The 27,943-nt window shown below is 41.9% G+C and overlaps 1 protein-coding gene across 2 annotated transcripts; it reads left to right on the forward strand.

The window, feature by feature from the left end:
* The first annotated feature begins 248 nt into the window (after window positions 1-248).
* ZRSR2 (zinc finger CCCH-type, RNA binding motif and serine/arginine rich 2) lies at window positions 249-27,750 on the forward strand. Of its 2 annotated transcripts, none has more exons than XM_049643493.1 (11): window positions 249-347; window positions 798-877; window positions 4,421-4,499; window positions 9,239-9,347; window positions 9,545-9,631; window positions 12,718-12,756; window positions 13,369-13,487; window positions 18,376-18,589; window positions 23,521-23,576; window positions 24,339-24,448; window positions 26,701-27,749. In XM_049643493.1, the coding sequence occupies exons 1-11, from the start codon at window positions 307-309 to the stop codon at window positions 27,159-27,161; spliced, it is 1,395 nt and encodes a 464-aa protein (XP_049499450.1). In that variant the 5' UTR covers window positions 249-306; the 3' UTR covers window positions 27,162-27,749. The 2 variants fall into 2 exon arrangements, with proteins under 2 accessions (XP_049499450.1, XP_049499451.1); XM_049643494.1 differs by lacking the exon at window positions 249-347 and adding an exon at window positions 1,129-1,174 and having other exon boundaries at window positions 796-877; window positions 26,701-27,750.
* The last annotated feature ends 193 nt before the right edge of the window (window positions 27,751-27,943 follow it).

The following is a 27,943-nucleotide window of genomic DNA, read 5'->3' on the forward strand; positions in this document are numbered from 1 at the left end:
GAGAGACAAGTGTAACTTTAACGTCCTAGCCACAAGACACACCAGTGTGGTGTGGGTAGAGGTAGTGATATTCCCGGGGAAACGCTAGGAGGGAAGAATTACTTTCAGGAAGGGGTAGGAATTTTCGGGAAGGAGACATTCACTTGTGCGGTTTCGGAACACCAGCAGCCTATCAGAACCCCCACGCGCCATGCGTCTTTGTTCCCCAGGGGCGCCCCGCGGTACACGCGCCTGCGCGCGGCCGCTCCCTTGCTCGTCAGCCGGCCTCTTCCGGCCAGCTCGTAGGGGCGTGGCTGCCCTGACAACATGGCGGCGCCCGGGAAGATGATGTTTCCGGAGAAACCGAGGTAGGCTGGGCTGTGACAGATGAGCTGACGAGAAGAGGGGACGGAGCTGGCCGAGGCTGGACATGGAGGATGTGTAGGCAGGAGGGAGAAGGGAGCTGGGCCAGGCAAGAGCCACCGTGGCCGCTCGAGCACTTCCTCGGGCGCGCCCCAGCCTGTCACCGGCGCGTGTTGTGGGTTCGGGGAGGTGAGGAGGGGACCGGGGGGCGGGATGGAAAAGACCTGCCGTCTGCTTGTGGGACGGCGAGGCGAGAGTAAATCCGTGTTGTGTGATTAAAACACGGGAGGCAAGATTTCACTCCCGGGCACCCGAGCGATTTCCTGTACTGGGCGCCGAGGAGACGGCGCGCGGAGCGGGCGGGCGGGCGGGAAGGGGTGGGGGGAGCGGAAAGCTCCGGCAGCGCCGCAGGTGCGGTCAAGTGATGCTGGCGTGTGCGTGTCTCAATCTTCCAGTCACAAAAAGTTCAGAGCCGCCCTGAAGAAGGAGAAACGAAAGAAACGGCGGCAGGAACTCGCTCGATTGAGAGACTCAGGTAATTTCCCCAGCCCGTTTTGTGTGTCCGAAATTGCTGTCTCCGCTCCCGTCCTGACTTGAAGCCCCGGTGCCAGAAGGAAGCCAAGTATTGTACGCGCTGAAAAATTACTGCGGCCCCTGCCTCCCGGGTGCCGTTAGGTTAGACCCACTTCCGAAACGCTGTTAACGTCCTAAAAAGAGGGGGGGGACAGGTCATGGTGAATCGCCCCTGGTCGTGTGTAAGTATTTATGAAGTATCCGGTATTACAGGTGCAGGCATCATGAATTACAGCAGCTAGCACAGCCCTTGCACATAGTAAGTATTCGGTGAACGTTTCCCTTTGTAAAACCAGCAGGGCTCGAGGGGTTTAGACCTTTTGCCCAAGTTTCCTCACCGTTTCTCGAGTAACACAAGAGACCCTTTGTGGGCTCCGATTATTGTTGTCATTTAAATGTATCTGAGCGCAAAACTGGATACGAAACTCTGACCAGAAAACAATGTCTTTACAGATTACCAAACCAAGTGAAATGACACATCCAGGAAAATTCAAATCTACGTGAATGTAATGTTAGGGATGATGTGAAGCAAGCTTACAAGCATGATCATGGTACTGATTGGAGTTTGGAATGCCACTGCTAGTGTTGCCCTGTGGTTATTTAGCAGTTTTTTTTATTCCTATTAAAATACTGTGGCACCTTCATCTGTACTGGCTGTGGTGTCATTTCTCCTTCACAAGGCAGAATCTAACATTTATATATTAAACCTGCCTGTTTAATACAATGAAATTAGTACTAACGCAGTTTTAAAAGTTACATAGTCATTATAGAGGCTGATGGAAGCACTGAAGCAACACAGTACTGTGTTAGGGTTGCCACCCCGATTATTCAGACAATTCTCTCTCTCTCTCTTTTGAGTTATAGTCCTCACTGCATTAGTTTTATGGGTACAATGTAATGGTTTGATATTTGGATACATTGCACAAATGTATCTAGACACTTCTTGCACTCCACCGCAAAATGTATCTAAACACTTCTTGCAGTCCACCGCAATGGCCTCAAGTAACCAAGATTCTCTGGCCTTGGGAAACATAGTTATAGACATTTCATTTACTCTTGGAGTTGCCCGGTAATTATTTTAGTAGCAATACTTGGAATATTTAAAATGGGAAGAGTGGTGTGTTTACCTGGGACCTGTGTTAGTGTCTCTCTTTTACTCATTCAACACTGAACCACTAAACGCAGGATAAAGCTTCAGGGATAAAAAGAAAAAACAGGGCAGGTTGCAGTTATTGATGTCCTTGGTGTCTGCCCCACCCTCATTCCCCTTATCGATCTCAGCTACAGTACTTTGTGTACTTAACCTGTTCTCTTCCAACATAACTTTTTTTTTTTAACTTGTTAATCTTCCCTGTTTTAAATCCTAGACCTGTTTGTATTGTGTTCATTCCCCCCCCCCCTCCCGCCCCCTTTGACTTTGCAAAGTGCTTTCGGAGTGAGCCTTTGTGGAGAAGCAATCTGGTCATGTCCTTTGGCAGTTCAGTCAGTTGAAGGATGCAGTCACTGGTTTGGTCAGGATTGTATAGCTAATGGCAGATCCAAGACTAAGCACTTGTCTTGGGACTACTGCCCCAACTTTGGCCCACTCCAACTCCTAATTCTTAGTGGTGCTTGATGAATAATGTGGCCTACCAAACACTGCTATTAATTGTAGCACATGTCAGATGGGCAAACAATACCCAGTAAGCTAGAAGAGATATTCTGTAAGAGTGAGTTGGAAACTGAGTGGTAGAAATTTCTGGAATATTGACCGCTCATTTACAAGAAGCCTCTTTAGCATCCAGTTCTACTTGAAATAGCCTGAAATGAGCTGCCTTCTCAGAAACCAAGGTGACATTAAGAATAAAAAGCAAGTTGTCTGATTCCAATATGTACAGTTATATGTATAATACGGTTAGATATACTATACTTATATATATCCTTACATATATTTGATTGTACGTATAGAGCAAATGCTATACCTCGTACTGTTAGTGATCACCTCTGAGGAGTATGAGCTTGACTTTGAGAGGATGGAGGGGTTGAGTGAGTCAGGCAACATGTTTTTGAGCATCATCTGTGCCCGGGCAATGTCTACTCTATGGGAATACCTCTGTAAGTCAATCAATCATAGCCCCATTGCCAGGTTCTTTGGAAGGCCCTCTCTGTAAATTAGATCATTTAATGATCTGAATAATTAGATTTTATTCTGTGTGAGTTAGGATTTACCCTAATTTTTTTTTTTTTTTTTTTTTTTACCTATTTTAATTTCAGGTGCTAAAATAATAATGTGTAGTCGCTTAAGTAAATTATCTAGGACTGGGTGTGCCTTTGATTAGACCTGTACTCAACATATATGTGGCAGATACAAAATCTTTTTCCTTTAAGTCTGAGATCTTCTGTTATATTTCCTTAGGATCACTTCAGTTTTCTTCCTTTTTTCTCAAATTTAAATTATGACTAGGAAAGGATAAAAGTTTTTATTATATTAAAAATACTTTCCTATGTTCTTATTTTGAAAATGGTCCAGTGTACAGAAAGTTGAAAAAATGGTGCAATAAACATCCACGAACCCTTCATCTAGATCTCCCAATTGTTAACAATTTGCCTTACTTTCTCTTGATATATATGGATACATATGTACACATTTTTTTCTGAACTCTTTGCATGTCATTTGCAGATATCATGACTTCTCATCCCTAAATACTTCATCCTGCATCTCCTAAGAATAAAAACCACAATATCAAACTTGCAGCCAAGTAAAGGAACAATACCTCAGTTGTGATATATAGGCCATACTGGAACTTTCCCAAACCAAGACTGATTATTGTGCAAAGCCCACAGTAGTTGTCTGGTGGAACACCCAGACTTCTGGATTAGCCTATCTTCTGATTAGCTTACAGTTATACTCCTTGTGACAAGTACTACAAAGCCGATGCTGTATACCTGTCATTGCACACCTCAGGGGGCCTGTGATGTCACATTGTTTTGCTCTTAGTAACGCTAGGAGCGGTCAGAGTGTCACCAATCAGATGGCTCCACGGAAAAGGGTATTCCCCCTTTGGAATTGGTACTCGTCCGTGCGCTCATGTTTTGAGGTGGGGTAAATAAATTTCTTGCCAACAAGCTTTCATCCAATGTTTCTAGCATTTTTTTCTAAATAGTTCTTAAGTGGGGGTTGCAAAAATGACGGCCTTTCTACATTTTTTTTTGTTGCCGTTTTTCTGTAAAAATGAATGTTCCTTCTCACACCCCACCTCCTTTTTGAGTATGACGATGGAAGCATCAATTAATTTTTTAAATTTAATGTGTTATCTACCATTATTGTTCTTTTTGGGTATCAAAATTGTTACACATTTGGTTGAAGCCTTTATTGTTAGACCCTTTATTATTAGAAGGCTTTAAAAACAGGTTCGTACCATAATTGTAAAGATTAGCTTTTATCTTTTTTCTTTTTTCTTTCTGAATCATTGACCAAGGTTTTACAATATTCAGATCGTTTAATAAAACATTTAAATTCCCTTAGGACTCTCACAGAAGGAGGAGGAGGATGCTTTTATTGAAGAACAACACCTAGAAGAAGAGATGCTGTTGGAGATAGAGAGGTCAGCAGTGATCGGAGCACTTCCTCATGAACCCAGTTGTTTTATTTGAATTTTATAAGTCTTTATGAACTAGTACAGGTCTTTATAATATCTTATACAGCATAGGTCTTATAAAATACCTTGGATAAACTATTTAAATCTCTACTTGACAGACTAAAGTTAGATGTTCTCATTTTTCTTAAATGGAAGTATTTTTCGCTATTTTTGCTAATATATAAATGTTTTTGAAAGAGAAATTGAAATAAGTGTAAAAAAGTGAAAGGGCTTCAATGAAATCAGCACACCCAAAGATAGCCACCATTAAAAATGTAAGTGGGGGTCGGGGGAGCACCTGAATGGCTCATTCAGTTAAGTGTCTGACTTCGGCTTAAGTCATGATCTTGTGGTCAGTGGGTTCGAGCCATGTACCGGGCTCTGTGCTGACAGCCCAGAGCCTGGAGTCTGCTTTGGATTCTGTGTCTCCCTCTGTCTCTGCCCCTCCCCCACTCATGCTCTGGCTCTCAAAAATGAATAAACGTTAAAAAAATTTTTTTTTCAATTAAAAAAATGGCCCATTTTGAGCTCTGCACTGAGTGTGCAGTCTGCTTAAGATTCACTCTGTCTCTCTTCCTCTGTCTCTCTCCCCTGCTTGTGCTCTCTCTCTCTAAAAAAAAAATTTAAGCGTGTAAATGTACTATACATGTTTATTTCTATAATGGGAGGATATTTATGCATTTTTTAAATTGCTTTTTTTGCATAATATATAGGACCTATATTTCAAATATTTTTTTAAAATGTTTAGTCATTTTTGAGAGACAGAGACAGCATGAGCAGGGAGAGGCAGAGAGAGGAGACCCAGAATCTGAAGCAGGCTCCAGGCTCCAAGCTGTCAGCACGGAGCCCAAAGCAGGGCTCAGACTCATGGACTTCGAGATCATGACCTGAGCTGAAGTTGGACGCTTAACCAACTGAGCCACCCAGGCGCCCCAGGACCTATATTTCAGTGTTGATTCACATACCCGATTCAACAGTTTCAGTGGCAACATAGTGTCCATTGTTTGAATGTGGCATAATTCTTTATTTATAATTTATAGTTTTCTACTGATGGACGTTTAGGTTATTTGCTATTAAATAACGTTCACTTATTATTTACTATGAATTTCCTATTATTTATTAATTTATACTTAGGTATTTTTTATAATTCAGTAAAAAGTTGCCATGAGTATCCACGCTTATGTATCGTTGGTAATTGTCCTGTTTTTTACTCAGGAAAATGCCTAGAAACGGAATTGTTGGGATCAAAGGATAAGTACATGTAAAATGTCGGTGGTTGGGTAGAAAGGGCATCCCAGTATGCAGCCCTTCCAGCTGTGAATCGAGGTGCCCATATCCCCATACCTTCACTCACACTAGGCATCTATTTTTTAACCTCCTGTCGTGAAAGTTGTATTGCATTGTTTCAAATATACATTTCTTAATCAGTAAGCCTGGTATTTTTTAATATATTTTATTACCTATTTTAGATTAAGTCTTGTACCTTTCTTTTTTGGGATACATGTTTTTAAAGTTTGTTGTGTAAGCAGTATTATTACTATTAATCGTTGGGGCGCCTGGGTGGCTCGGTTGGTTGAACGTCTGACTCTTGGCTCAGGTCATGATCTCACAGTTCATGAGTTCGAGCCCCGCATTGGGTTCTGTGCTGACAGTGCAGAGTTTGGCATTCTCTCTCCTTGCCTCTCTCTGCTCCTCGTGCGCGCGCGCTCTCTCTCTCTCTCTCTCAACATAAATTAAAAAAAAATGTAAAGAAAAATTTAAAAAAAGATATTAATCCTTTATCTGTCATATGTATGATGTATGTTTTTCTCATTTGTCATCAGTCCTAACTTGGCTTATGGCATTACTTACCATAGTTTGATTTTCATGTCCTCAACTTTCATCGTGATATCTGGCCTTGGTGTCTGGATTGTAAAAGGCCTACTCCATCGCAAGATGATGAACATATTCTATTTTCTCCTCAATATTTTTCAGGGGGTAGTTTTTTTTTTTTTTCCCCAAGTGGTGCAGAATAATGTGCATGTACTTAATGCTGTTCAACCGTACACTTAAAAATGGTTAAAATCCTAAATTTTATGGTACATATATTTTGCCACAATAAAAAGTAAATGTTTTTTAAAAGGAGTAGAAAACTTTATAGACACCCTCTAGCTATGTGTGTTTAGTAGGGAATGTTGCTTCTTTGCATGTAGTTCGTTCCTATTTTCCACCTAAGCACGTAAATAGGTGCAATCAGCAAAATGCCAAGAGAAAATATAGTGGTGATGCAGGCCATGGAGTCGATTCAGCCAGAGCTGCATTGCAGCCGTGGCCCTGCCGCTTACCAGCTGTGTTCCAGTTGCTTATCTCTCTAACTTCAATTTCCTCATCTTAAATCTGGAGATAAAATGGAAATAAAATCAATCATAGTACCCACCTCATAGAATTAGGGCGACGGAATGAGTCGGCAGGTGTATACACTTACCATCACGTTAGCAGATGGGCGGTGCTGTAATAACTCTGCTTGTTTTAGATTCCTCTTACGATGAAGATGATATACATGGCATGATATAGGGAAGTCACTTTTTTGTTTTCCCATTTATTTGAGGTGCTGCTTTTAAATCACATAGACAGATATTTGTGTTCCTTTGGTGTTTTTTGGTTCCTGTACAAGTTGCATGATACCGTGTTGTTGAAAAACAAGAGAACTAATTCTCTGGCAGTACCGTATGGCTTTATGTACTGCCTTAAAGCAGATGTATAGCATCAGAGAATAACACAGGCAGACTTGAAAGTGGTGAGAACAGATTGTGTCCTGTTTCTCCTGACTGTAGGGGAAAGCTCCATTCTGATTTGTGCAGGGGAGATTTGCGTCTTTTAAAGGGAGAGAGCGGGAGGAGTATAGGGGCCCAAGAGAATTCAAGAGGTGAAGAAGTACAAAGGGTCAGTCAGTGTAAATGTGACCAGGCCAGCTGCGTTTGTCAGCAGGCAGGCAGAGAATTCAGGAGTCTGTCCTCTCACAGAGGCTGGGACACAGAGGCCTTATCCTTCTTAAAGACTGCATGTCCAGCGAATGGCTCTCGGGTCCTGGAGAGAGACCTATTCACAATCATAAGCCCTTTTTAGTAAATGCTCTAAGGGAGGGCAAGGGCCGATCATCCTGTGTTGGCTACAGCAAATGCTCCATTTTCCTGGCAGTGTTGAGCTTTCTCAGGCAGGCATTTTCGCGGGGGGTGAGGGTGGGGTTTCTGGGGGTCAGTCTAAGGACAAGCCTTCCACTGCGGCAAGCCGTGCTAGAATCTGCTCCAGGCTTCCTGGGGCAGGGACTTGATGTACTTAAGTGACCAGAGCTCTGCAGTCCTAGTTCTCAACACTGTATTCAAGTTGCTAAACTGTAAAGTTTGTGCCATTTTACTCTTTTGAGGTCTTAGATTTATATGCACTTTGTTTTTTTGGTTGGTATACAATTAATATATTCCTCAAAAGATTCATAAATTAGAGTCCTACACACTGAAACATCTATATGTAACCTACAATGTTGATGTATGCGGTGTGCCCATCTTTACCATGGGTAAAAGATGTGTTCCTACCATCTGTACTTGGAAATGAAATCTGTTTTCCCGTAGGGTATTTGATACTGTGAATAGGTTCCCCAGACTAGACATAAAACCTTACTTAACTCCTGACATTGCTGAAGAACCATTTCTCGTATTTCACTTCTCTTTTACAAATTCAGTGGCAAAATGGCAATCTAGGTTCTAAACACCATGGGGCACCTGGGTGGCTCAGTTGGTTAAGTGTCCCACTTTGGCTCAGGTCATGATCTCATGGTTCGTGGGTTCGAGCCCTGCGTCAGGCTCTGTGCTGACAGCTCAGATCCTGGAGCCTGCTTCAGATTCTGTGTCTCCCTCTCTTTCTGATCCTCCCCTGCTTATGCTTTGTCTCTGTCTCCCTCTCTCCAAAATAAAAATTAAAAATAAGTAAATAAATAGATAGACACCTGCTTGACTTTTGAGCTTTTGAAATGTAACCTATCTTTCAATTAGAACCTGTGCTATTGGATGTCTGAGACGCTTGCCATTTTAAGATAACATCACTCTTTATAATTGGCCATTTTCAAAAATAAACTAGACACCTGCTCATTTATTTTTATAACTCCTTGTCATCTTAAAGCCTGTAGCTTTATTTTAAAGACAAGATCAGGTATAGTTTTATTTCCCTTCTTCGAGCAGTGTAGGTGCTTGGGGCAAGCCACAGGAGTGTCTTAACTGTCTAGACTAGCCATCAAAGATCTATGGCAGCAGATGGCAGGTTTTCATGGTGCTGCGGTCTTCCATCACTACTTGTAAAACGCATAGAAGAGAAAGGATAGGACCCTCGGAACGGGAAAAGCTAGATGGTGCTTCGAAACTTGGCATCTTTATTGACACCTAAACATCACAATGGTCAACCTAAAGGGAAAGTTGTAGCGTCATCGTTCTATGTAAAAGATGTCACAGGTATCAAATGTGCACGTAGTGATTTTCAGCTGTTACCCTCTAGGAAAAGAGCTACTGAGATGCAGTGCTTTTCCAAGGTAGCTACTCATATCTTCTGTTCCTCTTACTTTCCACTTACCTGCTTTCTGGAAAATATCTTTCATGATAGCTTCATCATTTTGCTATCATTGGGTGTATTTGTAGATTAATGCTGATTTCTTTTGTTTGATTGCATCATTACATTGATAGGCAAAAATTACATGAGGCATGGTTGCTTCGGGAGCAGAAAGCACAAGAAGAATTCAGAATAAAGAAAGAAAAGGAGGAGGCAGCTCGAAAACGACAGGAAGAACAAGAGGTATGGTATTCATCAGATAACCAGCTAACTAGTTAACCAAAATAACTCTAATTAAGAGTTACGGGTTTTGAACTTAAAAGAATAGATATTATCCATTTTACTAGTGGTAAAGCTTTTACTTTATCTTCCCCATATGTTACATGTTTTTAAAAAGTGTGTGAGAAGAATTACCTTTCCTTTTCTTTTTTTCTGTAAAGAGAAAGTTAAAGGAAGAATGGGAAGAGCAGCAGAGAAAAGAGAGAGAAGAGGAGGAGCAGAAGCTACAGGAGAAGAGAGAAAGAGAGGTGATTCCTGTCACAGGAGGATAAACGCACTGCGTATCCTCTCAGTGCGCAGATCTGGGCTGGGCTGGGGCTGAGGAATAAGCTATAGGCATATCAGGGTTTGGACTTTGTTTTCCTGGTTAGCAAGAGGCCTGTTTTGTATAGATACACATTAGAGTTGCCTTATGATGCTCTGCTTTAGGTCTTTGCAATGGCAGATACCTTAAATCAACGTTCTTCCCCTTTATACCAGGGATTGGCACACTTTTTCTGTAAAGGCCAGAGAGTAAATATTTTAGGTTTTGTAGTTTGTATGGTCTCTCTTGCAAATATCCAATTCTGTTGGTGCGCCATGCAAACAGCCAGAGATAATACATAAATAAATGGTTGTGGCTGTGTTCCAATAAAACTATTTCTAAAATCAAGCATCTGGCCCCTGCTTTATACTTTGTATCACTCTAGTGCAAGTGTTGTTTTGTTTTTTTTTTCCTCTGGCTCTTTACATTCACACCAAAGTGTTTTTCTGAGCTTCTGTTGTATATGGGTTGACTCATTCAGAGAATATTTTGTATGGTTTCCACACTTATTTAGTAAATAAGACACTTAGCTGCTTATGGCATGTCAGCAAGAATGAATTGGTTGAAAGAAATCACAAACTCACATATTGAGGAATTAGGAAATATTTTTTGTTGCTAAATATTGACTCCCTTTCCAACTTGGCTATCAAGGTCATTGTAGGTAACACGTAGTCACTCATTAAAGAAAGAAATGTATGAGGTCTACGTATATATCTTCCAGGATCTTTTAAAGATTGCTTTGATGTGTTTTGCTGCTGTTCCTTAATGCTGTGATTTATTTCCAAGATCCCACAGCTCATCATTCCTTGACTGACTCATCAGGATGTATCTTTTCCATCATATTCCCAAGTTTGAATAGCATAAAAATGGGTAGTCACCTTATCATGGAGAAAAATGGATTTGTCTGTCCTAGTTGTGATAGGGTAGAAGCAGCCTCCGTGAACTTTGTTTTTTGTGTCTCAGGCCTTCAGTTAATTGCAGTGCAGATTTTTAACACCCTTATTTGAGAGCTGCGTTACAGACGAGACCATGCTAGGTTTTTAGGGGGCAGGAAAACTGTTGGGAGCTTGTCATTATTTTACAGAGTAATTGATTCCCATTTTACAGTAGAATATTCTCAATTGAGGTCTTTCTGGCATCAGATAAAAGCTAAGGCTTCTTTTTAAAAAAAACTAAGGCTTTTGTTTGAAAAAAAGCCTGGTGAGACATTACGGAAAGGCAGGTAGAATGAAGTAGGTTCTAAACATGTATAAAGAGATATGCAATCTGTGTTTCTGCTGTATGCTCGGTACTTTTCTAGTAGATGGAGGTAGAATGGTGAAAAAGACAGTCCTTGCTCTCCCCGAGTGTTTTAGATGGGGGAACTAGATAATAAGTAAGCAAAAAATAATTTTAAGTGCTTTGAGATAATGGTAAGTGCTATAAAGAAAGAAAGCAGAGTCATGTAATAGTGATTAGGTCGGAATGTACTTTTTTAGATTGCCCTCACCAAGGAAGACTTGTCTAAGGAGCCGATGTTTGAGCTGAATGCAGAGATCTTGGGAGAAAGGATCCAGGCAGAGGGAAGAACCTGAGCACAGAGCTGAAAAAATGTCAGGGTGTCTGAAATCTTAGAGAACAAAGGAGAGAGTGGTGGGGGCTAGGGAGGAGGTCAGGAAGGTAGGCAGGGTCAGATCATGTAAGGCCTCCTGGATTGGGAGAAGGAGTTTGGGTTTTATGTTAAGTGTCATGGGAAGCCATCACACAGTTTTTAAGCAGGGTTTGACTTCATTTAATTTATATCTGTACCCTTAACAGATCATTTTTTTTTATTAAAAAAAAATTTTTTTAACATTTATTTTTGAGACAGAGAGAGACAGAGCATGAACTGGGGGAGAGTCAGAGAGAGAGGGAGACACAGAATCTGAAGCAGGCTCCAGGCTCTGAGCTGTCAGCACAGAGCCGGATGCGGGGCTCAAACTCACGGAGCGCAAGATCATGACCTGAGCCGAAGTCGGACGCTCAACCGACTGAGCCACCCAGGCATCCCAACAGATGGGATGCCTTGTGTAAAGAAGGGGGGCTGGGGAGCAGGGAGCAGTGACCCAAGGAGGCAAGAGTGGATATAGAGTGACCGATTAGACAGTCTGTTCCAGATCGGACATGATGGTGGTTTGAAGGGGAGTGCTTCATATCAGATTCGTATCAATCACACAGATTTGGGGTGTGTGGAGGCAGAGTCACTGGGACTCCAGCTTGTAGATTGAGTGGATAGGGAGGGGAAGAAGGAGAGGCATTCCAGTTCTACTTTTTAGGCTGTTAGGTGGAACAAGCCAGCAAATGGCAGCACCGGTTACCAGGTGTGGGGCAGCCAGGTGGATGGGGATAGGAAAGAGCTAGAGCTGTGCCCGTGGGCACACTAAGCCAGCACCCCACGTGGCCAGGTAGAGTTCTCCAGCAGCCAGACGGATGAGTCTTCTAGGTCATGCTCTTGGGGGCTGGGGAAGAGAGGTCTGTCAAGAAGATTTAAAAATGTGTTTAAGTGACAGTGAGCTCAGAATTGACTGGCATATTGCAGGATTTCCTTTGCCCTACCAAAAACTTTGAGATTTTGTCATCAACCCGAACTACTACTGTTCATGTCATGATTTAACCTCTTTTAAGTGGTGATGACGTTTCTGAGCATTACATTTTGTAATATTCACTAATACTAGATCACTCATCTTAAAAGCTAGAATATGGTATATATGAGTAAATATGCTAAATGGTACTATAACTGAAACTTATAAGACTGTTTTGCCATGTGAGCTGTTCAATGCCCTATTTGAATAAACATTCTCAGCCATATGTACTTTGAAGGCTTTTCAGAAGATCTGTGCTAGAAGAGAACAAACTAGAACCTGAAGCCTTTTGTGTGTGTGGTTTGTTTTTGTTGTTGGTTGTTGTTTTTTTTTTTTTAATTGTTACACTTGAGATTCTTAACCAGAGAAACCAGACGTGACTTTCCTGACTTGCACGTTTTCATTAGTCCTGTGTTTGCACCATTTGTAGGAAGCTGTGCAGAAGATGCTGGAGCAGGCTGAAAACGAGGTATTTTTAAACCTTCCATTCAGAATTCGAAACTAGTGAACATTTCTATAAAAACAGTTCTAGTAATGTTAATTTTGTGGTAAGCTATTTAGGTCATGTCTGAATATTGGAATCTCTTTTGTGGCTCTGTGACTTTTTAACTGCAGCGACAACAACGGCAGGAGTTTCCTGACGAACAAAAGCAAATGGTATCAAATCAGCCCTGTGGATGTTGCTTATTTATAGTCCTTAAAGTGTGTGTGAGCAACATGACACGCTGTTTCCCCAAAATAGACGGTTTAATTTGCTACAGCGCAGCGTAACGTTCCCTCAGGGATGGCTCCCTGACAAGTCCTTTGACCCTGTTCAGAATGGATGGGCAGCAGGCAAACCTTGGCGACTGCTCCTGGTAGCCACAGTGATGCCCGCTGTGGGCAGTGAGGGGGAGCCAACAAACACCCAGTGCGTGTCTCCAGACAGTTGTTTGTGAAGTCTCAATTGTGTATTATGACCCATGTGTATATGTTCTTAACTCGATTTTTTATTGTTAGCCAAAATATTTGGATATGTTTGAAACATTGAGTTCTTTGTGGATGTTTACACCACCAGTAAAGTCATGGTTATTTTCAACAGTTGGAAAATGGTGCCACATGGCAAAACCCAGAACCACCGACGGACTTACGGATAATGGAGAAAGACCGAGCCAATTGTCCATTCTACAGTAAAACAGGAGCGTGCAGATTTGGAGATAGGTAACTAATTTTGCTTTATCATGAATTGAAATGTCGAGGGTTTTCAGTTCCTCTTTTGGGAGCATCACAGGCTTGAGTTTGACATGTTTGCAATCAGGTACCTGCTGCATTCTTGCCACTTCTGCAGCCCGCTGTTCCTCCTGTACCCGTTCCCTGGGCGGGCTCAGGCTGGTTCTCTGACCGGGCTTCCTTTGCCCTCCTTCCACGGCTTCGCGAAGACCTTTTGCTTTTCGTTCTCTTCCTGTGCTTGCATGGGTCTGCGTGGGGCGGTTTGGATGGGGAAATGATGTAACTCAATACGCTGGAGTAGCTTGGCTTTCTTTTTTTGAATGGCCGACACTGTGCACAAAAGAGGCTTTAAAAAATTGGCATGCCTCAAAAAAATAATAAGTTAATTAATTAAAGTTTAAAATTTAAATTTAAAAAATTGGCATGCCCAGAGGGCTATCTGTGAAAGACAGGACCGGAGGGAGTGAGGAAAAGTATTGTAATTCTCCATTCTCAGTCTGTCTGTTCTGACGGAGGAACAGACCCCGGGTGCAGAAACTGACTTTAGCAGCTGTCACTTTGAGAAAGTTACTTAAGAAAAAAAAAAAAAGAGAGACAAAGTTACTTAAACTTTCTGTGCCTTAGCTTCCTCATTTCTAAAATGGGGATTAAAAATGGTATATCTCCCTTCCAAGGGAGGCAGTTGTGAGGCTGCGAGGAGCGCGTGCGGGGAGAGCACAGAGGACCGTGGTGGGCACACGGCAAACACTGTCTTGAGTGTTTGCTGCTACTTTCATTGTGTTCTGGTTGCCCACATTCTCTGAGACACTCAGTTCCGCCTCTTGTGGCTCAGTGTTTTTGAAACAGGACATTCATGTGGAGAACTAAGTGTCAGTGTCTTCATTCATTTAGCAGATATTTAAATGGTATATGCCAGGCGTTGATGATTTTTATAATTTGGCTTATTTATGAATGAGCAACTCAAAGTAGATAAATAATTCATAATGGTGAATTAATCTATCCAAGACAAAAATCTGATTATTACTAAGCATTCGGCAGAAGAGATCTAATCATTTCTTAGTATCCTGTTAATCCCAAAAGGGATATGAATAAGCAAATTCATATGTATTTAATGAGAAAACTTTATGTTGTTGCTCACTTGATTCATAAAATTATCCATGCCATGAGTTTCATTTCCTTCTTTGAAAATATGAACTTTCTCTTATTTTTTATTTTTCATTTCTCATTTAAGCCCTCATGCCCTTTTACATTTTTTAAGAGCAATGGTTCTCAATCCAGGTGCACGTTAGAATCCTCTAGAAAGCTTTAAAAAGTTTGTGTCCTACCTTAAGTTGAGTAAATCTGTGAGACTTGGGCAGCCTTACTTTTGAAAGGCCCTCAGACATTTCTCATGCGCCCTGGGATTGAGAGCCACTAACATAGGACGCGTGGCTCCATTTACAATTTAGAGCCGGGCTTGTGTAAACCTACAGTATCTGTGAAAGGGCTCACAGGATGCGGTCAGTACTGGAAGCATCCTCTTGAGGAACTGGGAACTAGGGAAAGGAGAAGAGACTTTATATTCCCCTTTGTACCTTCAGAAGTGTTTCCTGAAATTTACTTAATTTCATCAAGAAATAGTCATAATTGATGTTAAACACCCCCCACCAAAGAGAACTGTTGAGACTCGATACACATTCACATTTGTGTGGGTAGCCGAACCAGATTGCGTTTAAAGTTTTCTAGCTGAAGGACTTCTCGTTTATGATGTATCTCTAGCATTTCCTTGAATTTGAAGACTGTGCTCATGTGATTCTAAATTCTCCTTTCGATGGGCAGAAATGAGAGAAGGGGAGATGGCCTAAATGATTTCAGGCAATCAGCCAGCAGTACTTGTCTGCCGAAAGGAGAGCGGACTGTCAGGCTCTCAAAACCCAGCCCTGAGAATTGTTTCAAGGAGATAATTGGCAGTGATCAGATTAGTTTGTGAACATTTCTTAGTATTTTCTTTGGCACGTGAAATTGGGAACATTTGGGTACTTTCATCATTCCAGTGATGAATTGTGAAATCAGATTCTATGCAATGAGCAATTTTGAAATCCAGCACCATCCCTTCAGACAGTGAAGCTGTTCCTCCTCGACAAAGGGCTGCGGTGCCTTGCTCCAGACTCACACAACCGTTCTTTGCTGTTGAGGCTTGTCCCATCATCAGACCGACACTTCCATAACCTAAGCATTTCTTCGGTGGTTTTGTTTTCGTAATTAGTACACGGTTCAATTCTAGAACATTTCTGGAATTGATACTTTTTGAAGTCACAGCTTTGAGGGGAGTTCTATTTTTTTTCCTCCTGAAAACATAATTGCTGATGAAAAGTAAAACTTATTTATCAGAATATTTATAATTCACTGATTTCCAGGAGTGATTTAAAGAAGGCTCGTAATCTACTGCACTAAGTTTACCCAGAGAAATGGAGAACAAGGAAGGGAGGAGAAAGTGACCTATTGTGAATGGGCGGTACATTTGGCCCTGGTTTGTAACATAGCCTGGGCAGATAATGGCTCACTTAGTTCTTACCAAAAATGAAGAATGAGTGGTATCTCCGGAAAGACAGAGATTTTCCAGGCATCAGATTCTACATGTTTCTCCCACGGAATACTGCGTAAAGACCTGGAGTAAGAAGATGGACACTTTGATAGATGTTTTATTAACAGCTGCTTACAAAATTTTCCCAAAAATGTTTCTTTTTTAAATTTTTTTTTTGTGTTTATTTTTGAGAGAAAGAGCATGAGTGGGGGGAGAGGCAGAGAGAGAGGGAGACACAGAATTGGAACCAGGCTCCAGGCTCTGACTTGTCAGCACAGCGCCCGACGTGGGGCTCGAACTCACAAACTGTGAGATCATGACCTGGGCCGAAGTTGGACGCTTAACTGACTGAACCACCCAGGTGCCCTTCCCAAAAATGTTTCTTACAGAGACCTTCAATAAATGGTTGCAGCCTAATTTCAGCATGTAACTTGGTTCTGTGGAGGACAAAGGTAGTGGGGACCTTGAGTGCCCCCTCAGGAAGAGAAAAAGAGGTGTAGTCAGTTGGCTATACCTGAGGGGCATCTGGAGACCATATGGTTCACGGGCCGACCTTGGGCTTGGGTAATGTCTTATTATGTGATTTCATGGCAGTCTTACTCTCTACTCAACTAACTGCTTGATAAGCCTAAACCATGGCTTCGCAAACATGGCTGACCTTCAGTATCAGGTGGGGAGAGTTACTGTGAAAATATGGGTTTCCCACCCTGAGCTCTTAACAGATGGTCTGGAACAGAACCTGAGAAATCTCCGTTCCTTCCAGTGATTCTGGGAATCACACAGGTTTGGTACCACACCTTTAGATTGCCTTCCCAGATCTCTCTTGTCTGAGAGGACTTCTCAGTAGGCGCTTTAGGGCTGGCCCCGAATGAACTCCGATTGTATGGACTGTCTCCAGGCCAAGTGGGGATTTTCCCTAGACAGGGACTTTGGCTGTGTTCCAAAACTCAAATGCTCATTTGACACCCTGGGAATTAGAGCCAAGTTCATTCAGATGTAATAATCCCATGAGCAGAATTTTAACCTTGTTAAATTGGTTTCTTGTTGAAGTCTCTATGTGCTTCGTACTTGGAAAATTCTGATTCACCACCAACACTTGTAGTCAGGTTGAGGTTTCACTCTCTGTATTGCTGGTAGCTCTACTTGGGAAGATGGATCTCATCACAAGGTTTCTAACTGAATCTATATAGGAGGGTCCTTTGAACATTTCACATTAATGGACACTGTGCATCTCTGTACTGGGTATGATGTATGGGAGGTACTCTGTATGCGTTGTCTCCCTCGGTGCACAGATGTATTACGGATGTGGAAAGTGAGTAGGAGTTCAACATTTAGGCATTTCAAGGCCATTGATTTTTCTAACACTTGCCTTTTTCTTCAGCTTTTTTTCTTCCTAAGTTGTGGGGATTTTTTTTTCTTGAAAATTTTGCCTCAACGAATTTTTTAATAGAAATCTAATCAGGAAAATTTGATGATTTAGAACCTTGAACTACATTTTTTGCCCCTCATTTTTGGAGAAGGAAGTAAATAAAGTAAACTCATATAAAAGACTTAAAATATTCAGGTATAACATGATTCAGTTTAAACTGTGAAAAGAAAAATGTTCTTCATAATGGTTACCCTCTTCATTACATGAAAACTAATTGCATTCATCACACCATATAATGAACAGGCATTAGTCAGGTGAACTCAGATCTCTTGAATCCTCTCTTACCAGCCATGTGACTTGGATAAGTATGCTTCTCTAGGCCTCAGCTTCCCTCTTTGCAAAGTGGGGAAAATACTGGCCCTGACTGTCCTAATGGGTTGCAAGGATCAGAGGAAGAAATATAAAAATGCCACAGAAACCATGAAATGCTATACACATGTGAAATTGAAGTATTCCGTTAGCTCGAAACTCTTATATTCTCTAAGCACGGAGTTAGTTGAAGATTGTATGGAACCAGGATCGTATTGTTCTCACCTTCCTCATGAGTTCCACATCCGGTATCTTCGTGCTGTCACCACAATCTGTCATGGCAGCGGACCTTTTTTTTTCCTGCACTTTTACACGTAGGAGGCTTTGTGAGCATCACCAAAAGGCAGCTGAATGGCATATGAACTTGGAAATAATTCGCAACTTTACATCTTCATGAAAGCAAGTATATTGGTCAGTCTTAGAACAGTTTAGGTGTTGAAATTGGACATCTGGATAGGGCTTATTATCTTGCAAGTGGAAACAACCAAGTTATTTGGGTCTCTATCCCAAAGTTTAAAGTGAGCTTTTGATACTGTAACTATTGGACTGCTGCATTTAAGTCTCCCTTTCGTATGCAGGTGCTCACGTAAACACAATTTCCCATCCTCGAGTCCCACACTTCTGATTAAAAGCATGTTTACGACATTTGGGATGGAGCAGTGCAGAAGGGACGACTATGACCCTGATGCAAGCCTAGAGTACAGTGAAGAGGAAACCTACCAGCAGTTCCTGGACTTCTATGATGACGTGCTTCCCGAGTTCAAGAACGTTGGGAAAGTGATCCAGTTCAAGGTGGGCGTGCACAATGCACATGAAGGAGGGGACTGCTCACCTGCCACCAACGTGACCCGTAGGACATGAGTGCTAGGGTGTAGGCTCCCTGCCTGGGCTGGGTGTGTGTGATGGTACAGCGCCTAGTCCACTGGTGGGCACCCAGGCGCTCAAATGTGATTTCCTTGGCCTCCCCCCTGCGTCGGTGCCTGTGCGGTAGAGGACTGTGTGAAGTCCTGTGTACTAGTGTGCTGTTTCCTGGATTCCAGGATCTAGATGGATGGAAGGATCTCTCATGTATTCATAGTACCTTTATAGTCCAACTCTTTCCCAGCCTATGAACTCTCAGCATAAGGTCCTGCACATAACCATCCCAGCATTCATTTAGAGGCTGTGTATGACAGAGGATGCACTCCCTCCCTTCCAACTGTAGTGGATCTCACCTAGAGCCGCAGTGTATACAGTGGAACACCACTTACTGAATTTGTTGCATTTTGTTGATGGTGCCTGCTTGCAATCTCCATCCTAGGAACCTATTCGGTCTTCTGGAGCTACCCTAGAAAAGAAACCTTGATTCCTTTTTTTGACATTGTTTTTGTTCATTCAATACTCTCAATACTGAACACGGTGTTCTCCAGATCATGGCTTGTGGTGCAGCATCCTGGGTGAAAAAAAGAGCATTTCGGGTTACAGATAGTTATTTGAGAACATTCCTTAAGGCAAGAATAAAGGCAGAGGTCAATAGCTGCTGCTCTCAGGACCCAGGAATTGAATCCTAGCATAGCATGGCCTCCTACCTCATCTGTGATTTGATCAGTTCCGAACCTGAATGATTTTGCTGTGTTAGGGTGGGGAAAACGTCCCATAATTTGGAGGGGAAAAAAAGGAATAAAATCCTGTTTTTTCCCCGTGTTCGTTGGCACTGACCAGGGGCAAGGTGTAATAGCCAGGGAACAGAGCAATTGCTAAGCACCAGCAGCACTCACAGAAGCCAAAGCTATACTTCTGTCCACTGAGTGCAAAATTAAAAAAAAAATTATTTTAAAATTTCTCTTCCCCCTTTATGTTTTATTTCTGTGGCGTGCACCTTCCTTCCAGTCTTCACACCGCTTCTCGACACAGGCAGCGAACACGAGAGTGGAAGGGCCGGCCCCACACGGCACAGTAGCACATTAGCAGCACGACCGAGGAGTCTGCGTGCTTTGAGTAGCTCTGGGCTTTTGAGCATGTCATTTTACCTCTTCCTGCCTCTGCCTCATCCCGAAGGGGAGGGACTTTGACTACATCAGTGCCTTCTGATCTGTGGGACCACCTGTGGGCCTACGTTATACTGCTTCTGTGAAGTCAGTGGTGCGGCTGCTTTCAAAACTTCCACCTGCTTAGTGGGGACCCCACCATTCGTTCTAATGGGCTGCACCCGCTAGCCATGGCGTGGTTTTTTTTCTGGTTTAGAATTTTATTGGCCAAGCTCATGCTAATCACATTGGAAGTTCTAAATGGAAAGGTGTTTGGTAAGAAAATTTCCAAAATACTGAATTTATCATGGAAAATTAATGGGTCCTTGGGAGCCACTGGATTAAATGATCTCTAAAGTTGCTGGTGTAACTGACATGGCCTCCCCAGGCCTTTTAGTCCTCCTTCTAAGGAAGGGGTTAGAAGCTATCATTATGGATCTGCCTCTGTGGATATTCTAATAAAAATACTCTAGAACAAAATTGTAACAATGTAGGTTCATTTTGAAATAAAAGCTAAACATTTGTATCAATATTTGAGGACCTTCTTATACCATTAAATAAAAAAACAAGTCCTATTTTTTTAATTTAAGTTTATTTTAATTTCACCATAGTTAACATACAGTGTTAGTTTCAGGTGTACAATATAGTGATTCCAAAATTCTGTATATTTTTCAGTACTTGTCAAGGTAAGTGTACTCTTAATCCCCTTCCCCCATTTCACCCATCCCCCTTCCCTCCCCACCCCACCTCCCCTCTGGTAACTATCTGTTCTCTAGTTTTTCAGTTTCTTTTTTTTTCCTTTATTTTTTTAAATTGTATATATGGGTGAAATCATGGTCTTTATCTTTCTCTGACTTACTTCGCTTAGCATTCTACTCTCTAGCTCTATCCATGTTGTTGCAAATGGCAACATTCATTCTTTTTATGGCTGAAGGACATTCCATTGTATATTACCACGTCTTCTTTATCCGTTCAGTGGACACTTGGGTTGTTTCCATAATTTGGCTATTGTAAATAATGTTGCTATAAACATAAAGGTGGATGTGTCCTTTTAAATTAGTGTTTTCATTTTCTGTGGGTAAATAGCCAGTAGTACTATTACTGGATCATATGGTAATTCAATTTTTAATTTTTTGAACCTCCATACTGTCTTCCACAGTGGCTGCACCAGTTTGCATTCCTACCAACGGTACACAGTGGTTCTTTTTTCTCTGCATACTTGCCAACACTTGTTGTTTCTTGTCTTTTTGATTTTAGCCATTCTGACGGGTTTGAGGTGGTATCTTATTGTGGTGTTTATTTGCACTTCCTGATAGTGATGTTGAGCTGCTTTTCGTGTGTCTGTTGGCCATCTGGATGTCTTTGGAGAAATGTCTGTTAGTGTCTTCCCATTTTTTTTTTAATGTTTATTTTTGAGACAGACAGAGAGAGAGAAAACAGCAGGGGAGGGGTAGAGAGAGAGAGAATCCCAAGCAGGCTCCACACTGTCAGTACAGAGCCTGACACAGGGCTCCATCTCACAAACCCATGAGATCTTGACCTGAGCCAAAACCAAGAGCCAGATGCTTAACCTACTGAGCCACCCAGGTGCCGCCATGTCTTCCCATTTTTATTATTTTAAAAAAGGTTTAGTATCTATTTTTGAGAGAGAGACACGAGCAGAGGAGGGCAGAGAGAGGGAAAGAGAAAGGATCCCAAGCAAGTTCCACACTGAGCATGGAGCCCGATGCAGGGCTTGAAGCTACAACTGTGGGATCACAAACTGAGCTGATACCAAGAGTCGGACACTTAACTGACTGAGCTACCCAGGTGCCCCTGCCTTCCCATTTTTACTTGGATTATTTGTTTTTTGGGTGTTGAGTTGTATAAGTTCTTTATATATGTTGGATACTAACCCTTTATTGGATATGACATTCACAAATATCTTCTCCCATTCCATAGGTTGCCTTTTATTAGTTTTATTGATTGTTACCTTTGCTGTGCAGAAACTTTTTATTTTGATGAAGTCCCAATAGTTTATTTTTGTTTTTGTTTCCCTTGCCTCAGGAGACTTATCTCGAAAAATGTTGTTTTGGCTGATGTCAGAGACATTACTGCCTGTGCTGTCTTCTAGGATTTTTATGGTTTCAGGTCTCACATTTAGGTCCTTCATCCATTTTGAGTTTATTTTTGTGTATGGTGTTAGAAAGTGGTCCGGTTTCATTCCTTTGCATGTTTTCACAGCACCATTTATAAAAGAGACTTTTTCCCATTGCATATTCTTGCCTCCTTTGTTGAAAATTAATTGACCATATAATCGTGGGTATATTTTTGAGCTTTCATTCCATTGATCTGTATGTCCAGATTTGTCATTTTTGAAGGCAAATGATCAAATGTTCAACCTGACTAGTAATAGAACAGTGCATATTAAATGAGATTATTCACACCTATCAGGTGAAAAGTTATAAATTCTGTTAATACTAAGACTGGGTGAGGAAGTGTCCATCAGCAAAACCACTTCAGAGAGCACTTTGTCAATACTTAGTGAAGTGGAAGGTACGTCTAACTGGGACAGCACTTCTAATTATGCATACTAGAGAGATCCTACCCACGGAGACACATTCAGGGATGCCGATTGCAGCACTGTTTGCTGATGAAAAATTGGAAGCACCTTGGATATTTATCATTTAAAGGAGTAGCTAAATAAATTTGAAAATTTGATCTATCCAGCATATAGTTAAAATGAGTCATGTTTATGTGATGATACCTTGAAAAAAGAATGTAAAATATACGCTATTTTTGTAAAAATTTTAAATGTACAAAGCAATACTATACATTATTTGTCAATACATATACAAGTTTCTTTGCATATGTAAACATAAATATACCCATATATTCATGAAAAATATCCCCATTTATTCATAATAGACCTGTCTATACATAATATACCTGTGTATTTTATGGCATGCCTATATGTGTATATGCCTGTCTGTGTGCATATAGCTATGTGTGTGTGTTTCTGTGTAGACAGTTGTCTGTATGTGTGTTTCCATTTGGAATGTGAAGGATACGCCAGCCTCAGGCTGGTGCTCTTCCGTGTGATGGGGGAGGGAAAATAGGCAGAAGGGGTTTCAACTGGGTCTTTCATGTTTTGCATATTTAAACATTCTTAGTCAAAAATAGAAAGCCTTAGTGTTGAATCTGGGTGGTGTATGTATGGGTTGATTTTTGTTCTCTATACTTTTATGTATGTGTGAAGCATTTCACATCTATGAAAAATGAATCTAATATCAACAGGGATCAAATAATTGGGGCCTGCAACACTGCTGTGTGCTGAAGCATGCCTTAAATAGACCTGTGAGTGGTATCGTATCTGGGTTTTGGAATCTTCAAATGATAACTACTCTTGGTAGTGTTACTCTGGACAAGATGCCTATGATGACCTGGGAGGTGGGGGGTTCTTTTCCTTCATTTTTCTTCATAAGATTTTTTTTTAAGTTTTATTTATTTATTTTGAGAGTGAGAGAGAGAGCACGAGGTGGGGAGAAGCAGAGAGAAGGAAAGAGTGAACCCCAAGCAGGCTCTGCACTGTCAGCATGGAGCCCAACGTGGGGCCTGAACCCACAAGCCGTGAGATCGTGACCTGAGCAGAAACCAAGAGTCGGACGCTTGGCCAACTGAACCACCCAGGTGCCCCTTCCTCCATTTTTTTAAATCAAATTTTTCATTGCTCCTTAGGTCAGCTGTAACTTGGAACCTCACCTGAGAGGCAATGTGTATGTTCAGTACCAATCGTAAGTATTTGGAACATAAACATCTTCACGTTTTGTCATGGTATAGTGTTGTGATTATGTTGCCATCTGGGGTTCTTCCACTAAATATATCGCTTTCATATGCATGGTATTTTTAAAAATGTAAATATCAAGAGCTAATATAGAAATCTATATAGAAAGGATTTGAAAATGCATTTGTATTTTATCCGTTGTACACTTACATAGTTTTGAGTCTTTTGCAATGGTTATTTTTTACTTACATAGTTTTAATAATTAAAATACAAACTGGAAAGGGGGATCTAGAATAGAGAACAGCAAAGTATACAGTGAAAGAGCCAGAAATTGAAGCCCCAAGTAATCTCCGTGCATTTGGCCCACTGAGAAAGCAATCGGTGTATCATTTCTGCCAGTCTTGCTGTTGGTTTGGGCCATGCCATGGCTAATGGGTTAAATTAACCATTGTGATAAGAAAACTAGTAGTCCTAGCTGAGAAAGGAGAGGCTCCGACAGTCTGCATTTTGAATGGTCGGATCTTTGGTTTAAGCAGCTTTGCCTCCGGCCGGTGGCCGTTCGTCAGAACCTCTCAAGAGGGTTAGTACGAAGTGTTCCTGAATAGATTGTGAGCATCAGGGGCTTGAATGCTCTCATGAGGACTCCTTCGAGTAAAAGCAGTGGACTTGGTGGTCCTATGATAAACTACTAGAAGGGTTAATTACCAGTAGGGCTTATCTACGTAATAGAAAGTTACTGTAAAATGCACCCTTTAATGTGTGTTTTTTAAAGGGAAGAAGAATGCCAAGCAGCCCTGTCTCTGTTTAACGGGCGATGGTACGCGGGACGGCAGCTCCAGTGCGAATTCTGCCCGGTGACTCGGTGGAAAATGGCAATTTGTGGTAAAATACAGCACAGTGGTTTTACGCCACTCGTTCCAGTGTTGTATAAGAGGGCTTTCTTGAGGGAAAAAGCGGTCTTTTAAAGGAGTGAAACATAGCTTTTGCCTCACACCGGACGAGCAGAGGTCGTCCTATAAAGGCCCTCCCGTTTTAGATCTGTAATACACTTGTGGGTCACTTTATGGATGAGGTGACTGAAGTCCCAGTGTCTCGGTGGCAGAGTGGAGGCTAGAACCTCCGTGTTCTGGTCCTCAGTCCTGGGCTCTAAAACTTGAGGAAGCCTGGGAGTTGTGTCAGTGGGAAGCCGCGTCTTCCTCGTGGTGGTCAGAGGGACTCCCCTCACTCAAGCTTGGTTTGTTTCCCCATCTTTATCCCTAACGAATCTCCTGTCCTCTTTGCCACCTAAAACATGATAACATGTCCTGCCTCGCTCGAAAGACATGCGTTTGTGCAGTGGAGAGCGATGATGGTGGGGTGTGGTGAGGGTGCGTTCAGTCAGACGGACTCATCGCGGTGTGGCTGCCACGTCCAGGAAGGAGTCTGTCCTTTGAATAGCTGGCAGTTTTGAAGGCCTCATTATTGTTTCGTCTCTGTCACATGGGCTTAGCCAAACTCTATTGTTGAACCATTCCGGGAGCAAAGAGAGCGATCCGTGCCTCAGGGGAGTGCTTCTCTTACCCTTTCCCTTTCTTGGCTTTACAGTTGTCTGCTTAAAGCCTACTATTAAAAAGAATCTATGATTTTTGAATTCTTTATCTTTGGCAGCGTGGTCTTAATGGATGCTGTCACTTAAAAGCCATTTATTGAAGGCGGGGTGTGTGTGTGTGATAATTTAGAGTTCCTTCCTTTGGAAAGCCCAACTTTTCCGTCTTACGTTTGAAAGCTTGTGGGCTGCAAGAGACGGAACTGTTTTTTCCCCGAAGGTGGTTATTTTTGTCGGTTCCTGGGAATCCAGTGTGACTTCAGTGAGGTACCTCTGGGTGTGACATGGAGACGGTTTCACGTTTTTTAAATAACCACTTTGTGATATTCCCTCGTAACTAATGACATTGAGCAGTTTTCGTGTGTCCTCATTATTGGCCATTTGTAGAACTTCTTTGGGGAGATGTCTATTTAGATACTTTGCCCCTTGTTAATTAGGTTGACTTTCTATTACTGGGTTGTAAGAGGGCTTGATCCGTTCTGCAGACAAGCCCCTTATTGCATATAGGATTTGCAAATGTGTTCTCCCATTATGCTGCCTGTTCACTTTGATCATGTCCTGTAAAGCACAAAAGGTTTTAGTTGTGATGAAATCTATTTAATCTGGTTTTTTTCTCTTTTTTTGCTTGTACTTTTCGTGTCCTATCTAAGAATCCATGGCTCAGCCCAGTGTCCCAAAGATTTTACTTGTATGTTTTCTACAAAGAGTCATATGGTTTCACATCTTACATTTAGGACTCTGGTCCATCCTGACTTTTTGTTTATAACGTGTGGTGTGGAGGGATTTCACTTTTCACTGTTTTCCATATTTGGGGAATTTACCGATTGAAAAAAAAAAGTTTGAAAACCTCACGAGGATCTCTGAATCGTTCAGATAGATTTTACCTTTGACAAGAATCCTTTATATTACAAGCACTTGGTATAAATTTAAAAGCATTTGGCCAGTGTTTACCATCTTCTTAAAGTGTAAGGCAGGGACTCCGAAGGGCTGGGTGTTCAGTGTTAGGGATTTACACTGTCCATCAGTGGGATGGTGCAACTCTAAAAAAAAAAAAGGATGTGGTCACCATTTGTTCGCTTGCACTGCACACTGTCATGCAGTCGGGGAACAGGAGACTCTGGTTAATTAAAACTTCTGGCTTGTTACCTTTTCACAGTGTCATTTGTTAGAGCATTTGAATATTTTTGAAATTCTGGGAACCAGAGCTATGCCATCAATTTATGTAAGCCCCTTTTATTTTCTTATTTATTTATGGAGAGACAGAGCAGGGGAGAAGCAGAGAGAGAGAGGAAGAGAGAGAACCCCAAGCGGGCTCGGAGCTGTCAGTGCAGAGCCCCATGCGGGGCTCGATCCCACGAACCATGAGATCATGACGTGAGTCGAGACCAAGAATCAGACGCTTAACCGATCAACCACCCAAGCTCCCCTGTAAGCCCCTTTCACATACGCAGGAGAAAATAGGTCTATCACCTCCAAACATCGGCAGTGTACCCTCTGAAAAGGATCAAGTGCCAGCAGTAAATGCTGTTTCCTCACTGTGCCATTGCAGGTTTATTTGAAATACAACAGTGTCCGAGAGGAAAACACTGCAACTTTCTCCACGTGTTCCGAAATCCCAACAATGAGTTTTGGGAGGCTAACAGAGACATCTACCTGTCTCCAGATCGGACTGGCTCCTCATTTGGCAAGGGCTCAGACAGGAGAGAGAGGATGGGCCACCACGACGACTACTACGGGAGGCCCAGGAGGCGGAGAAGCCCTAGTCCGTCGCATTCCTACAAGAGAAACGGGGAAGCTGAGAGGAAAAGGAGAAGCAGCCACCGGGGGAAGAAGTCTCACAAACACCTGTCAAAGAGTCGCGAGAGGCACAGTTCGCGCAGTAGAGGAAGAAAAAGGGATGGCAGCCGCATCCGGGCCAGCCGGAGCCAGAGTTCCTCCAGGTCCAGGAGTCGTGGCAGGAGGAGGTCAGGCAGCAGAGACAGGACAATGCAGAGTCCCAAATCCAAATAAACCGATTTTGTTCCGAAATGATCGTACATCTTATTTGTGATGGCTGCTTCATACTTGGGTAGTAGAGGGCTCTGAGCTCGATGGATTAGCAAGTCCGGCAGAAAGAACCCTATTTCAAAATACTTTTATTCTCTGAGAATCAGTGTGTTTAGCATAGAAGACACAAAATGTATAGATAATGTGAAGATCACTTGTAATCCTAACCCTTGGTGATAACCAACACTGGAGCATTGCTTAAGTCTTTTTCCTCTTCTTACGGATGTGTACAAATATTTTTTACACAGATCATATGTGGCTGCAGTTGAATATGCTTTTCTTCCTATGCAAAACCTCATAATTTGTCAACCCTCTTACTTTTCTCACTGCATGGTGCGGATCTATCAGTTTTATTCAACCATATCCCTAATTGTTGGATTTTAAAGTTCTCCCTAATTTTGCACGATTAAAAGAATCCTAAACAATCCTGCTGTGGATCTCCTTAAATACTTTCACACGTTTCTGATGGTTTCCTTAGGATAAATTACATTACACCAAGAGATAGGACTACTGAAGCATTTACAAATTGCCCTCTGGAAAGGCTGCAAAAATTTTACTCTTTCAATAATGAATTTTTCTATTCCCACAACACCAAGTTATTTTAATCTTTGCCAATTTGGTAAAATTTTAATCTTTGCCAATTTGGTAAATTTTATGGTTAACTCTTTGTTTCTCTATGTATTGGTTAAGCCAGACACTTTTTCTGTATTTAATCGCTGTTAAATCTGGTTGTTTGCCCTTTATTA

The sequence above is a fragment of the Panthera uncia genome, chromosome X (assembly GCF_023721935.1).
Source record: "Panthera uncia isolate 11264 chromosome X, Puncia_PCG_1.0, whole genome shotgun sequence".
Classification (NCBI taxonomy): domain Eukaryota; kingdom Metazoa; phylum Chordata; class Mammalia; order Carnivora; family Felidae; genus Panthera; species Panthera uncia.

Excerpts from the sequence above, each read along its gene's own strand:
- ZRSR2 (XM_049643493.1), top strand. The coding sequence starts at position 307 with ATGGCGGCGCCCGGGAAGATGATGTTTCCGGAGAAACCGAG. Across the intron at positions 878-4,420 it reads CGCTCGATTGAGAGACTCAG|GACTCTCACAGAAGGAGGAG; the intron begins GTAATTTCCCCA and ends AAATTCCCTTAG. Across the intron at positions 9,348-9,544 it reads AACGACAGGAAGAACAAGAG|AGAAAGTTAAAGGAAGAATG; the intron begins GTATGGTATTCA and ends TTTTCTGTAAAG.